This window comes from Acomys russatus, chromosome 7, assembly GCF_903995435.1.
Source record: "Acomys russatus chromosome 7, mAcoRus1.1, whole genome shotgun sequence".
NCBI lineage: Eukaryota > Metazoa > Chordata > Mammalia > Rodentia > Muridae > Acomys > Acomys russatus.
Genome location: NC_067143.1, coordinates 68486276 through 68501995, shown reverse-complemented (window position 1 = coordinate 68501995; position 15720 = coordinate 68486276). Strand labels below are relative to the sequence as shown.

Below are 15720 nucleotides of genomic sequence, written 5' to 3'. Positions count from 1 at the left end.
AAGCAAGTCCAGGACAGCCAGAGCTGTTACACAGAGAAACCCTGTTTCAAAAAAACAAAACAAAATAAAACATATATATATATGTTTTTTTTTTTTTTTTTTTTTTTTTTTTTTTTTTTTTAAAATACAGCCAGAGTCAGTAAACTACAGGATTAGATCAGAGGATCTCAGCTGGGGCAATCTGCCTCACCCCCAGCTTTGAGGCATTCATGTCTGCAGATGTTCTGGAATATTTAAACTGCAGGGGCTGGGGTGCCATTGGCATCTAGTAGGAAAGGAGCACCAACACTGCCAACAATCCAGCACACAGCACAGCTCTTTACACAGCCGAGGTCTACAAGCCTGGGCTAGAGGTGGCTTCTCAGGTCCCCACGTGCCCGAGGACTCTGATTCCTGCGTTTCTCTGGCTCTTCCTGATCGAGGGTACCCTGGAAGAACACAGTGCCTAAGTGCTCAAATCCAAATCTGGGCTCAACCCAGCAGATGGCTCCAGGCCCAGGAAGGGTCTCCTGCCTCACAGCTTCCCTCTAGTGCTTTGTTAACACTCGAATTACAACACTCATTACGTGAACCATGGCTGCTTGTGAACATGCCTCGTTGCTCCATTCATTTCTGGTGTCCTCAGTACCAAGCTCTCTGTGCTATGGCAGGTAGCTGCTCCACAGTTTTATATTACATAGTGTGAGCTAGATTTCATTTTTATCATGCCCCTAGGCAGCTCCTGGAAAGATAACGGGAGCACAGAATACAAACGCCAGCAGAAGCCAGAGCTCTGTGTCTCCAGCTGCAATGGTGGCTGCTACTTCTTGGTGTCTTTCTGTGAGCTACCAGGGGACCATGAGGTCACTTGGAAATTCCTATGCAGTAAGCGACTAGGAATTTGCAAAGATGCTCATGGAGAAAGGGCCTTGTATTTGGTTTTTAGGTTTACTGTATGTGTATGAGTGCTTATGTAAGTCTGTGTACCGCATGAGTGCCCAGTGTCTGCAGAGGTCAGAAGAGGGCACTGCAAGGCCTGGATCTGGAGCTACAGATGTCTGTGAGCCACCCTGAGCGTGCTTGGGATGGACGCTGAGTCCTCTGCAAGAACAAGTGCTCTGAACCACTGAGCCAGCAGCTCTCAACACCTCCACCTCTTTGTGTCAAGGCTTCTCCACGTAGCCTGGGACTCACTGTGTAGGTTAAGCTGGCCACAGAGTCACACAGGCTTACCTGCTTCTGCCTCGCAAGTTCTAGGATCAAAGGCATAAGTTACCATGCCCAGTCAGGTCTCTGATTTCTAAGATCCTTTTGTTTGTTTGTTTGTTTTTGTTTTTCGAGACAGAGTTTCTCTGTGTAGCCTTGGCTATCCTGGACTTGCTTTGTAGACCAGGTTTACCTCGACCTTACAGAGATCCACCTGCCTTGCTTCCGGAGTGCTGGGATTAAAGGCATTCACCACCACACAGGCATGATTTTAAGGTTCTTTTTCATTAGTTAGCACAGGTGGGAAAACACTCATTTTCAGCAGTAACTGAGGAATGCAAACCTCATCCTGGAAAAATTACAAGTCATTCAATGATCAACAGACCTCATACTTCTCAGTGATTAAATTAATCTCTTTCTGTGTGTGTGAGACTCTGTGTTTGTGTGTGTCTGTGCATGTGCTCATGTATGTATACCTACATGATTGTGTGTGTGTGTGTGTCTTTATGTGTGTGGTGTATATGTATATGGTGTGTGTGTGTGTGTGTGTGTGTGTGTGTGTGTGTGTGTGGTGTGTATGAAACCCAGGGCCTTGTGCATGCTTGGCAAGTGCTCTACCACTGAGCAACAGCCAATGGTTTAAAATCTATATAAAAGTCAAGTTTTCCAATATGGCACTCCTTTTGATATATAATTTTTAATTTTTTAATTTATTATTTGTTTCTCTTTATTATTTTTATGTATGTATGTATGTATGTATGTATGTATTTCTAGTTGTTTGAAACAGGATCTCTCTCTTTAGTCTTGTCTATCCTGAAACTCACTATGTAGACCAACCAGGTTGGCCTGGAACTCACAGAGATCCACCTGCCTCTGCCTCTTGAATGCTGGGATTAAAGGTGTGCTGGTACCTCACAACTTTTTTTTAAAGAGAGGGCTTTATGTAGCCCAGGCTAACCTCAAACTTGCTAGGTAACGGAGAATGACCTTGAGCTCCTGATTTATCTGCCAGACCAGTGTAGGACCTACAGGCACAAGTCACCTGGCCTGATTTTGCAATTTCAGATTTTTTTTTTTATTACCAGTTTCTGCCCCATAAAATGGATAAAGTCAGCCAGGGGCTATTTATTTAAATTGATAGTCTCAAAGAGCAGACACTGAGGCTAACAGTCTAATCTAAAGTCTCTGACCTTTTAAAATGTAACCTGAGATGGCTCAGGTGGCACATGCTACCTGTGGAGGAATGTGGTACCTTGAGTCATACCCTCAGCACTTTCAATGTGTGGTGGGTACACATATTTAATCTTATCTCTGGGGAGGCAGACAGAAGTTGATCCCAAGAGCTCAGTGGCCAGGCAATCTTAGCCAGTTGGTAAGGTTTAGGTTCAGTGGGAGGACCTGTCTCAAAAAGTAAGGTAAAGGGTAATAAAGAAAGACACCTGACATCAACCTCTGGCCGCCACAGGCACGATCACATATGCATCCCTGACAATTAAAAACTGTAAGAAATATGACTAAAAGACTAGCAAGATGGCTCGAGGAGTAAAAGTGCCTGTAGCCATGTCTGGCCACCTGAGTTTGATCCCTGGGATGCACCTGGTTGAGAGAGAGAACTTATTTCCGTGAGGGAAGAGGTCTAGAGTCTAATGGTCAGAGTTTTCACTGTGTTGCATGGTGTTTTAAATGGAGATCAGTGAGCACAGCTGAGAAGTAACAGAAAAGTTCAGCCATATTTCTTGAGACACAATGATGCTCAGACGGAGGGGGCCACTAAGAGCAGAAGAGCCACGAGCCTGCATGGAGACCAGCTCTGCCGGCAAATCATGTTATCTAGCACATACAAGCTGCTTGAGCAGAGAGACCAGACAGAAACAGAGACAGAGAAAATGACTGGAAAGACGGGAGGCAGAGGCAGGTGAATAGCTGTGAGTTCGAGGCCAGCCTGGTCTACAAAGTGATTCCAGGACTGCCAAGGCTAACACAGAGAGATCCTATCTCGAAAAAACAACAACAAAACAAAACAAAAAGACTGGAAAGGAAAATTACTCTGACTAAGAATGCCTTCTCTGTTATTTTTGAAGTGTTTCTGGGATAGAAGCAGTGTGTGGACAGAGAGAGCTTAGTCTGTGCTACAGAGAACCGGAGGCAAGAGAGCAAGTGTCTGGAGTCTGGGTGCAGGGCATGAGTGAGGTTCCTTATACCACAGAGCGCACAACCTTGAGATTAGGCTGGGCGGGGAGATGGCTCAGGGGCTCCCCAGAATCCATAGAGATGCTGGAAGAGAGTGGTGGCGGCCTGCGATTCCAGTGCCCAGAGACAGAGGATCCCCGGAACAGCCTTACATGTGGGCTGAACACATGCAAGCATGCACACACATGTGCATGCACACCAAGCCCACAAACACACTAGGAAATTACAGGGATCAACTATTCATACTTACTGCTGCTTGAGCCATTCCTCTACAAACGGGATGGAGAAGAATTCTGTAAATGGCTCCCCTGCCCTCTTTGGATTCTGGCTGGTCACACAATCATGTTTGATTGCCAAAAAAAAAAAAGGACAAGAACTAAATCAGTTGTTGTTGTTTTGGGTTTGTTGTTATCTCTCAATTGTTGTTTGTTTGTTTTTGTTTTGTTTTTTGTTTTTTCGAGACAGGATTTCCCTGTGTAGCCTTGACTGTCCTGGACTCCCTTTGTAGACCAGGCTGGCCTGGAACTCACAAAGATCCGCCGGCCTCTGCCTGCCCAAGTGCTAGGAGTAAAGGCGTGCGCCACCACGCCCGCCCTAGCTGTTGTACTTCTATCGCAAATTAACACAATCACATCCTCGGGGTCACTGAATATTCATAACAGAAACAACTTACTTGTACAGCCATTCAGTCAGGTAATCGCAGGCAATGAATTTGGTTCTCTTCCTCTAAAGAGAGAAGAGAAACTTAAATTATATTTTTACTTTCTCCACATGTCTGCCCAGCAGAGAGAGAAAGAGAAGTTAATTGATTAGACTCAGATAAAATATGCATGGGCCCATTATAAGGTTTGTAAGTATGTCAACAAACAGAATGTTGACAATATAAAGCAAGCTGAGAGTCTCTCTAGTCAACTTTAGATAAAGCATTTTCTCACAAGAGGGACTAAAAAAGGCAACGTGTGCTTATTACATGTCTCCTTGCTCAGTGCCTCAGGAGGCTGGCTTTAAAAAAACATGGATTGATTTGTTTTATGCGTACAAGTACTTTACCTGCGTGAATGTACGTGCCCCATGTCCCTGATGTCATCGCAGTCAAAAGAAGATATCTGATCCCTGGAGCTGGGGTTAGGGATGGCTGTGAGCCACGTGGGCACAGGGTACCGAAGCCTCCCTGGTCCTCTGCAAGAGCAACAAGTGCTCTGAACCACTGAGCCTCCCCTCCAGCCCTGAAGAGGCTGATTTTATGGTTCACAACAGCTAGGAACTGGTGGGAAGGACTTTATTATCTAGACCATGACTTGATTTGAGTCATGCATTACTTATGGGAAAAACAAGTAGGATATGTTCTATCCTGGGATGATTTCTGTCATTGTGCAAACATCATAAACCAGGGCAGTGCCCACAGCACTAGGTGATGTGACATTCTGTGTGCTTAGCTCTTGGGTCACGGACTGAAGCACAGGGCACAGGGCACAGGGCACAGGGCTGCAGACTGAAGCACGGGGCATAGGGCACAGGGCACAGGGCTGTAGACTGAAGCACAGGGCACAGGGCATAGGGCACAGGGCATAGGTCATAGGGCACAGGGCACAGGGCACAGGGCTGCAGACTGAAGCACAGGGCATAGGGCACAGGGCTGTAGACTGAAGCACAGGGCACAGGGCATAGGGCACAGGGCTGCAGACTGAAGCACAGGGCACAGGGCTGCAGACTGAAGCACAGGGAATAAGGCACAGGGCACAGGGCTGCAGACTGAAGCATGGGGAATAGGGCACAGGGCACAGGGCTGTAGACTGAAGCACAGGGCACAGGGCACAGGGCTGCAGACTGAAGCATGGGGCATAGGGCACAGGGCACAGGGCATAGGGCACAGGGCACAGGGCTGCAGACTGAAGCACAGGGCACAGGGCACAGGGCTGCAGACTGAAGCATGGGGCACAGGGCATAGGGCACAGGGCACAGGGCTGCAGACTGAAGCACAGGGCACAGGGCTGCAGACTGAAGCTCGGGGCCATGGCACATGGCTGCTGAAGCACAGGGCACACAGCTGGTGACTGAAGCCCTGGGCACACGGCTGCATTGTGTTTGTTGACTCCCTCTGTCTACTCAAAGCCACACCTGGACATCAGATCTAAGGGTTGCTTTCAAAGGTGCAGGGAAGGCATAAAAGTAACAGTGCAGTAAAAGCCAAGCATTGGGGCCACTGGCCCTGCTAGCTGTACCTAGTTCCCATGTTGCCCTCACATAGTTAGCAATGAGGCCAAAAACTATTTCCTGGGCTTCGGAGTAGAAAGGGACAACTATGGGGCATAGTTCTGCCTTGTGAGACAAAAGTGGACATAGATGTCTAAGAATGCTGTCCTCTGACATTCCCTACTCCCTCCGGTCTGGAACAAAGCTGGTGGCCTTGAAGTGGAACAAGCAGTCCCAAGCCCTGAGACCGAAACCTCATGCTCAGCCTGGCATAGATAGATGCCTGCCTGTGACATCAGCCTTAGGAAGGAGGGCAGGGAGGTGAGGAGATGAAGCCACCCTCAGCCACAGAGCGAGTTTGAGGCCAGCCTGGGCAATAGGAAACCATGCCTCAAACAAACAAACCAAACAAAAATCTACAGACTGCACACAAGGGCTCAGGAGTTGGGAGAAGTTGGAGTCCTTTGCTAACTGCCTTAAGCCATGGTGCCATCTTGGGCCTGCACTATGCCTATCTTGATGTGTAAAGCAAAACAAACTCCACTGGGTTTATTGCAGCTCTTCTTATCATTGCATGCAGCCAAATATAGCCCCTAGCTAAGAAGTCACAGGGGGAAACATTCTAGGGTATTGGGTCAAGCTGTGCTGAGCAGGGAGAGCAACTGGCATCCTATCTCCTGTTTCTACTTGATCTCCCCCCACCCCCACGCTGTTTTGTTGTTGTTGTTTTTCTAAAACAGGGTTTCTCTGTGTAGCCTTAGCTGACCTGGACTCCCTTTGTAGACTAGGCTGGCCTCGAACTCACAGAGATCCACCTGCCTCTGCCTCCCTGAGTGCTCAGATTACAGTCCTGTGCCACCACACCCAGCTTGAAGTCTCTTTTTGTGGCCTAAACAGAACTTTCAGCTCTTGTCAGAGAACTGTTAAGGAAACTGGGAGATGGAGGTTCCCTTTCTAGTTTGTTGTGCAGCAGTTTCCTCTAAATTGAGACAGTCCATCCTTTACACATGCTTCCCATTAGCAGGACTCCTGATCACACTGAACTGGACACAGGACTTAATACAGACACCCAAGTTCCTAGGATACCTCTCTCTCTCTCTCTCTCTCTCTCTCTCTCTCTCTCTCTCTCTCTCTCTCTCTCTCTGTGTGTGTGTGTGTGTCTGTCTGTCTGTCTGTCTGTGTCTCTCTCTCTGTCTCTGTCTCTCCCCCTCCCCTCTTTCTCTCTCTCTCGTCCCACACCCACCCCAATTGGTAGTGTGCCCAGGATAGAACTCAGAGCTCACAGTCTTATATTAGGCACACTGAGTTACACAGTTTCCTTTTTTTAGTCTCTAAGCCAGACTGTTTTGGGTTGATTATTGTTTATAAAAGAAAATTTTAACTACTATTTTTCAGTTCTCCAACCCCTGTATCCTAAGCTGCCCCAGGAAGCCTTCCGGCTCACTCTCAGCCTTGTCCAGGGAGGAAAGGCTCTCCTGCGTTCCCCTGATGAACCTCATCTCAGCCTCTCAGAAAGTAACAGGCCACAGGCAGAGTGTGTCTCCTTCCAGTTCACCAGCTCTGGGGAGCAGGGTAGACACATGCCCCTTTCTACCCCAGCTTTGTCAAGTGCCTTGTATGGAGTAAGTCATCCACAGTGGCTGAGAAAATCAATGAACAAGTGTTGAAACAGTTCCAGGGTCAAAGCAAGAAAGACTCAGGTACAACAATGTGGGTGTTTCAAGCTAAGAATTAATGTATAATTCTGGATGTATCTCATCCACATCCCACAGTGAGGCTGGACTCAAACTAGCTATGGCACAGAGGTTACAGCCTCTAACTTCCGGTGTCTTTTCTCAATCCCCCAAGCGCTGAGATGACGGATGTACACTGCCATGCCTGGTTTGCATGGTGCTGGGAACCAAGTCCAGGGCTTCAAATGTACTAGAAAAGGCCTCAGCCAATACTTTCTTATGATTTCTTCCTTCTGATTTCTTTTTCCTTCTTTCTTTTCAAACTGCCAATTTGGTCTTGTTCTCCTACAGAAAGTTGATAGGACTGCTGTGAAACTGATGGTCATTGAAAAGCAAGGACTGCTTAGGGTTTTAAAAGGAAGCTTTATCGTGGCTATTAGTAAGGAAAACATAGTGGTGCCCCAGTTGCCTGAGATTATTTGCTGTCTTTTACCTCAAAGCCTACAGCTTTTATAAAGTAAATGAAACACAGCCAGCCAAGGGAATAAAATGAAGAGTGCTAAATCTTAGAAAGGGTCTGTTTGTTTGACATGCAATTTTTTTTAGTTCTTTGAGAATTTCATAAGTGTACCTTAACCATGGTCACCCTTCTCTGTCCATTCCTTCCAGACCCACTCCATGTTCCCCTATCCCAACCCCCAAGAGTCACCTTCCCAACGTTTCAACCGTGTGTGTGTGTGTGTGTGTGTGTGTGTGTGTGTGTGTGTGTGTGAGGGCGCCCTTCAAAAGCTGTCTTAAAAGAGGAAAATGCTATTACAACAATGCAAACATGTAACCAAGCATGAGCTGCAGCCTACTGGTGTAAACAATGGCGCGACTGTGAGATGGCGGACTCTCCCTCTTCCCACACACCATGCTTGTCCAGTTGGCATTTATCACACCGATTAGTGGCAACGATTCTACTTAGAGAATGCAGCCTTGCTCACCCTATTAAACAGACTTTAACATAGCCGTATGAAGTCCCTGAGCAGATTTATTCTCTTTTGATGCAGAGAAATAAAGTAGGGGAGATGCTGTTTTACTTCAGTGCAGGGCAGGGGTGGACGTGCCCTGCATACCCAGACCTGCACAACAGTGGGGTATTGTTCAGCTGTTGTTTAGTTTAAAAATTATCTGCTGAGGAGCTGAAAGGGAGAAGGGAAAGCAACTGAAAAGCTGTGGTGAGTGAAGAGATAAGAGAGGAAGCAATAGAAAGAGGAAAGAGCAAGCCTGAAGACGCTTGGCCTGCCAGGCTGAGGGAACACGGGCAGAGACAATGAAGCCTTGACTATTAAAAGGGACAAATGTTCACATTTGTGCAAGGAGAGCAAACGGGCAACTGCCAGGTTAAAACATTATTTTTGTTGTTGTGTGTTTGGTTTTGAGACTATATAGTGAGCTATCTCTCCAGACAAAAAATCCTAAAAGCTGAACAAAACCCAACAAAATCTATATTTGAAAGTGGATGTGGTATGGATGTCAGAAATTAAGAGTTAGGAGAAGGAGCCAAAAGATCGAGGTTACTCTCAGCTACACATAGAGTTGGAAGCCAGCCTGGGACAGGTAGATGAGACCCTGTCTCAACACACACACACACACACACACACACACACACACAAGTTGAAAAAAATTGTAACATTGAAAAGGTAAAGAACAAGGGTCAAAGGATAACACATATGTCATCCCAAATCTGCAATTTACTTTGAGATGAGTCCAAAGTAGCACACTGGACAGACAGAGGGATGAACTGATGGTTAATGGGTCAACACACTGTAAAGCAAATAAAACAAAGCATGGAACTGTAACATTTATGTGATGGGTATGTGGATTTGAACCAAAAAATGATCATAAGAAGATGGAAGGGGAAATATTCTTTTTTAAAAACCCACAATTTGGGGGCTGGAGAGATGGCTCAGAGGATAAGAGCACTGACTGCTCTTTCAGAGTTCATGAGTTCAATTCCCAGTAACCACTTAGTGGCTCACAATCATCCATAATGTGATCTGATGACCTCTCCTGGCCTGCAGGTGTACATGCAGCCAGAGCACTGTATACATAATAATAAATAAATAGATCTTAAAACCCCACAACTCTCCAAGAGAGATAAGGTACACATTAACATGAGGTCAATCCATATAGTAGGTCTATACCAATTTTTTGTTTCTCCATGTAACAGCCTTCCTTGGCTGTCCTAGACTCACTTTGTAGACCAGGCTGGCCTTGAACTCTGCCTGCCTCTGCCTCAGCTGGGATTAAAGGTGTGCACCACCATGCCTGGCTGTCTATACCAATTTGTGCTGAGCACACACACACAGGAGATAGACTAAAGTGCTGATGTAGGCATAAGGCTATTATGTAATTCAAATCCTGATTCTGTACCCCATATATCTGGTTGCAGTCCTTGTTCTAAGAATCTCCTGTCTCAATGTTGTATAAACACTGCTTCCCAATTGTCCCTTGATGTGCCAATAAAGCAACTTACAGCCAATCACTGAGCAGGGAAGAGAATAGGGCTGGACTTCCTGACAGCAAGGGGAGGAGGAGTTAGAGGAGGAAGAAGGGATTTTGTGAGAGGAGAGATCCAGGAGACATCAGAAGAGCTGGAACAGAGAAAAATACAAAGTGCAAGTATCTCTGGGATGTATCCTGGGAGGAAACCAGATTAGCTTAGAGGGTTAAGAATAGAGATAAGGGGCTGGAGAGATGGCTCAGCAGTTAAGAGCACTGACTGCTCTTCCAGAGGTCATGAGTTCAATTCCCAGCAAACACATGGTGGCTCACAACCATCTGTAAAGTGATCTGATGCCCTCTTCTGGTCTGCAGGTGTACATGCAGGCAGAGCACTGTATACCTAATAATAAATAAATAAATCTTAAAAAAAAAAAAAGAATAGAGCTAATAGCTACTCAGTTATTGTGCTGTGAAGCTTGTTAAAATAATGTAACAAGTCTCAATTATTTGTGTGATAGCCAGTTAAGAGAGAAATTGAAAAACACAGCTGTATAAAAATAACTATAACACACTGAGGGCTGGGAAGAGAAATGACTAATATTTGAGAACAACAAAATCTGGTTTAAATGGGTGTATATAATTCTACACCCAAAGTCAAGAAATGACAGCTGTCCTTGGGGTGCACAGCTGTAATTCCAGCCCTCGGGAGGCTGAAGTATGAGCAATGCCAGTTTTGAGGTCAGGCTGGGCTCCATAATCATGTCTTGTCTTTGAAAAAATGTTCACCGAAAGAGAAAAAATGAAGAAAACATGGTGCATATATACAGTGTGGAACTGTTTTCAGCCATAAAGAAAAAAAAATATGTCATTGCAGGACAATGGATACAACTGGAGATGATCATATTATGTAAGTTAAGTCAACCTTTAAGACAAATATCATGTTTTCTCACTTGCCGGTCCTAGGTTTTATACATATACTTAATGTATGTACAGATGACACAGAATTAGAAAGGACACTGTCTAGGGGAACAGATGGGACTGGGAGGGAGGAGTATGCATAGGGAGTGTAGCCGGGATATAGCCAAGAAAGACAAGTAGCTCATGTTTTCCCTCATATGTGGAATTCATGCGTAACATGAAAGCAGAAGTGAGAGCATGTGTGAAGCAGAAGGGGAGGTGAAAGGAAAAAATAAGAGGGTGAAATATGGTCTTAGTGTTACATGAACACGCCATGATAAAGCAGTCATTTTATCAATGAGTAAACACTGATAAAAGAACCCTTTTTAAGGAAAGACATCACCAAGGCTCTCAGATCAAGCTGTGCCGAAAGATCTCTTCGTGGGCTTCCTACATCTAAAACCACCATCGGTTTCTATGGAAGTGGGTTTGAATGGGGTGTTCTGACACTGGAAAAGCCCTCAACCCTACCCCCCCTCAGTTGAAACAAAGCCATGTAAGTCTGTGCTGATTTTTACTGCTAAGGATATAAACATGCAGCTTTTATTAAAAATCGATTGCAGTAAAGCACCAGCCTGATGCTGAGTGCCCAAAATGTTTTCAGCGATGCACTGACCAGAAGAATTCCCAAGTGAAGTTTACAAAGCACCCATTAAGCCAGCTCTGTTTAGTGTAGCCGTTCAATTACGATCTAATTAAGTTATGATCTCTCGTGCTCCAATTAAGATAATCTAAAGGCACAGATAGATGTCAGGGGACCACTTCAGAACATCAGGCCAACTGTCATGTCTCATCTTTTCAGGTATTTACATGTCTCCTAGTTACTCTTTCCAAGCAGTGTGAGCCAGTCCACAGTAGGACAGGCATGCGGTGGCAGCTTCTCAAGCCCTCTTTGGAACACTGAAGGGCTCTTGTAACAATCACTCAGTTGAGCTCATGCCTTAAAACCATTTCCTTTTCCAGCTCATACAGACTCTGACCAGGGAAGGCAAAGCTAAGGACATGAGACCAGGAGGCCATGGTGAACACATTGTATGTAAAGAAAGACACAGAACTTTATTTTGTGGGCAGCTAAGTGCTTTGTCAGGGTCAAAACTCTTTGCAAACCTGGCTGCATGGTGTCAGCTCCAGCACATCCAGGAATCTGGACTCTGGACGGTCCCTTCAAGGCCTGCTCTTTTTGTTTGTTTGTTTGATTTTTCAAGACAGGGTTTCTCTGTGTAGCCTTAGCTGTCCTGGACTCACTTTGTAGTCCAGGTGGCCTCAAACTCACAGCGATCCACCTGCCTGTGCCTCCCGAGTGCTGGAATTAAAGGTGCATGTCACCACGCCTAGCTGTCAAGGCTTGCTCTTTGGGGGCACCAAGACCTGGCATGAAGACCTGGGTAAAAAGAAGCTTTGGCAGAAGCTCCCATGGTTCACCTGTATAGGTCCATCTTTACATGCCTGCCTCATACTGAGTTTATTCTTTCCCTTTGGCTTGTCATGTGCTGGCATTTGCCTCCTAACGACAGCACTGAGGAGTCATACCATTTGTCACATACCCTCTCTAATCCTCCCAATGGCCCTTCCCCATCTAACCAACCAAAAAACCAAGGCTCACGGGTTGAAAGAATCGTCCCAGGGCCCCACACCTAGGAAGGGTTGGAGAGGAAGCACAAGGCTGTTGATCTGACTCTAGAACCGTGTCTTCCATTGGGGCACCAGCACAGCCTCCGGGGCCTCTTCCCCAGATACTGGACTCAATTCTAGTCTTCCATTCCAGGACTGTGCTGCCTAGTTTTATATGAACTTGACATAGCTAGAGTTATCTGACAGTGGGGGGGGGGGGCGGGGAAACGCCTCCATAAGATTGGCCCATAGCAACTGGAGAGATGGCTCAAAGGTTAAGAGCACTGGCTGCTCTTCTGAAGGTCCTGAGTTCAATTGCCAGCAACCACATGATGGTTCACAACCATCCATAATGAAATCTGGTGCCCTCTTCTGGCCTGAGGCACACATGCAGGCAGAACACTGTATACATATATAAATAAATAAATAAATCTAAAAAAAAAAAAAATTGGCCTGTAGACAGGTCTGTGGGGGAAGGCCCAGCCTACTGTGGGCACTGCCATCCCTGGGCGTTGGTTCTGAGTTGTATAAGAAAGCAGGCTGAGAAAGCCCTGAGGAGCACACTGTAAGCAGCACTCCTCCATGGTCTTTGCTTCAGTTCCTGCTTCCAGGTGCTCTGCCCTGGCTTCCCTGGATGACGAAGAAGCTGCAAGTTTACCCTTCCTATCCAAGCTGCTTTGGTCACAGTGTTTTATGGCACACAAAAGAAACCCTAACTAAGACCAAGGAACTTTTTTTTCCAAGTTAACTTTGTTATTTTATTGCTACAGTCCCCTGTATATGCCAAATACTGAGCTGATGCTGGCTTTAAACAGTTTTTACTGAATTCTCACACCTATATTCTTGTATAAAGCAACTGGGATCATTTGTACTTTAAAGAGGAAGAAACTAAGGCTTAGGAAGATCAAGGTCACCATATTCTCAGGATCTGAGGTCACAAATTCCGCTGTTCACATAGCAGCTGTGGCTACAACACAACATGTCACAGATGGACAGCGAGGGCATTTGTAACCCTAGCAACTCAGGAGCACAGAGGCAGGAAGAAGATGTGTGATGCCAGCCTGGCCTGCATAGATCCTGTCAGATTAAAACCCAATGGGTCCCAGTGTCATTCTCTTTTTTCCCAATGGCTTCCACTGCTCAGACCTAAGTTTTCAAGAGAGGACTGGATCTGAGGAGAGTAGAATCTCAAGGGTGAACCTATTGTTTTGCTAAATGATCATGCAGACTAATTACCTTCCGGGTATCTGTGTCATAGATGGTGGTGCTCTTTACTCAGGTCAGAGACCTCTTTTGTGGTGGGTAATGGTTACTGCACTGACTCACAACTGGTCAGAGTGCTGACTACCAGTACCTGAGTTCTGTCCGCTACATCAACTGCCCACAGCCAAGGCTCATGAACACCGAGGAAAGGAGTCAGAGAGAATATAGGAGCCAACAGACGGCGAGCAGAGCTGTAAAGTGCTGATTTCTGGGCATGATGTAGCTGCTGTATTCAATTCACGGCAGCAGTGGCCTTCACAAGATCACCCAGTCCAGGCTGGCCTCGCCAGGCCACAAAGGAAGAGGTTACATGCAGTACAGATGAGACTTGATAGGCTGAGGTCAGACGTTAGAGGAGGAGGGCTCCCCTTTCTGAGAACTAGTAGGGGGGAGAGAGGGGATAAGGGAGGAAGGGTGGGATCAGGTGATGAGGGAGGGGGCTACAACCATGATGTAAAGAATTCAAACTGCAGAACAAGCAGGCAACTTATATTGTTAATCCTACTACATGGGAATAGCTCTGAGACTGGCTGAGATACGAATGTCTATGCGTAGATAAGGCTTCATGTTGGTCACAGAATCCCTGTGACATTATTAGATGCCATTCTTCGTAGGGCATGCATGGAGATTTGCAGATGTCTTACTTCTGCTCATACAAAAAGCAGAGAACCAGCCTTAATTACTCTGTGCATCCCACATGCCTCATGTATTTATAATTTTAGGACTGTATAATACTTGTGAGAAATTACATGTTTCCAGAACAAAAGAACCGGACACTGATGCTGGATCTGACCTGTCAGGATTCATTCCTCTCAGCATGCTGGACACTGGCATCCTACATCCTTCAAGTTCCAGCCTCAGGCACTTCAGTTGCTGTTAATCATCAGAACAGGACAGCTCCCAGGACAGCGTTGTAGAAAGCTTCTGATCCCAATTGGTCCAGCATTTCAGACTGTCCCACACAGGACTCCTATTAAGCCTGGGATTTCTCAACTTTTAGAAACTGGACCACAAATGCTATTCCTGGCTTGTTTAACCATTTTCCCCAATTTTATTTGGGCCCCTACAAAGGTATTATTTGCCCCAAATCAGCTGAAAGAAACTTTAAGAGAATGACACCCCATTTCCCCCAAGGGCAGTTGGCTAGATTTTTGTTTGCTCTCTTGGGCTACAGACACTTATTTTCATTGGGAGTTAGTTTTAAGCTATCATTGGTCTTATATGGACAGAAAACAAGGTTGGACTCAGGGATGTCTCTTTTTTCCTTTCTTTCTTTCAGAGGTATGGAGATAGGGGTTGAAGAGAAAGAAAGGGGGATATAGAAATATATAGGGATGATAGAACAAAAAGTAAATTATTGAATCTACTCAATTTAAGGCCTCACAAAATAAGGTTATTTTTAATTCATTGGTATAGAATTTTGTATATTGATGCAAAATAAATTTAATTTGTTTTTTTGGTTTGTTTGTTTGTCTGTTGTTGTTGTTGTTGTTGTTGTTGTTGTTGTTGTTGTTTGAGACAGGGTTTCTCTGTGTAGCCTTGGCTATCCTGGGCTCCCTTTGTAGATCAGGCTGGCCTTGAACTCACGGTGACCTGCCTGCCTCTGCCTTCTGAGTGTTGAGATTAAAGGCGTGCACCATCATGCCCGGCAATAAATTTAATTTTGATACATTGGTATAGAATTCAAATTTAAGATTATTCTTCACATACATTATATATATTTCTACTCTAATACGAGGTATTGTGCCCATACAACTCAATTATAATATGAGGTTTACTTCTAATACCTTGAAAGTGGTATTTCAAGCTGTGTAGGATAATTAAGTAATACAAGCTAATCATTAGTTGATCAAATCATGGTCATGCCAATAACTAGTCTATTTTTATCACAAGAATATACATCCTAGGTTTAACAGATAGATGTGATTCTATAGACATATAAAATAAAATAGTTAGATAAGGTCTTCAAAAGCCTCAGAGACATACAGAATATGGCATTTAAATATGTTTTTATTATTTTAAAGATATTTGACAACAAGACAGGTTAACTCCTGGCAACACCCAGCCTCCCTCAAAGAAGATGATGAACATCAAAGAATCTCCTTATGAAAATGGCTTCAAATGTAGCAAACCAGCCACTAGGGAAAATGTCCTCATT

General features: G+C 45.2%; 1 protein-coding gene across 4 annotated transcripts in view; it reads right to left on the bottom strand.

The window, feature by feature from the left end:
* The window catches only part of Iqck (IQ motif containing K), a 124009-nt gene that overhangs the window by 71254 nt on the left and 37035 nt on the right, over positions 1-15720 (bottom strand). For all 4 annotated transcript variants that reach the window (XM_051149298.1, XM_051149297.1, XM_051149300.1 and 1 more), the window contains 2 exons: positions 4049-4101; positions 3626-3703 (listed from right to left, as the gene is read on the bottom strand). In XM_051149298.1, coding sequence (XP_051005255.1) covers positions 3626-3703; positions 4049-4101 — 131 coding nt within the window. The remainder of the gene's footprint in view (positions 1-3625; positions 3704-4048; positions 4102-15720) is intronic.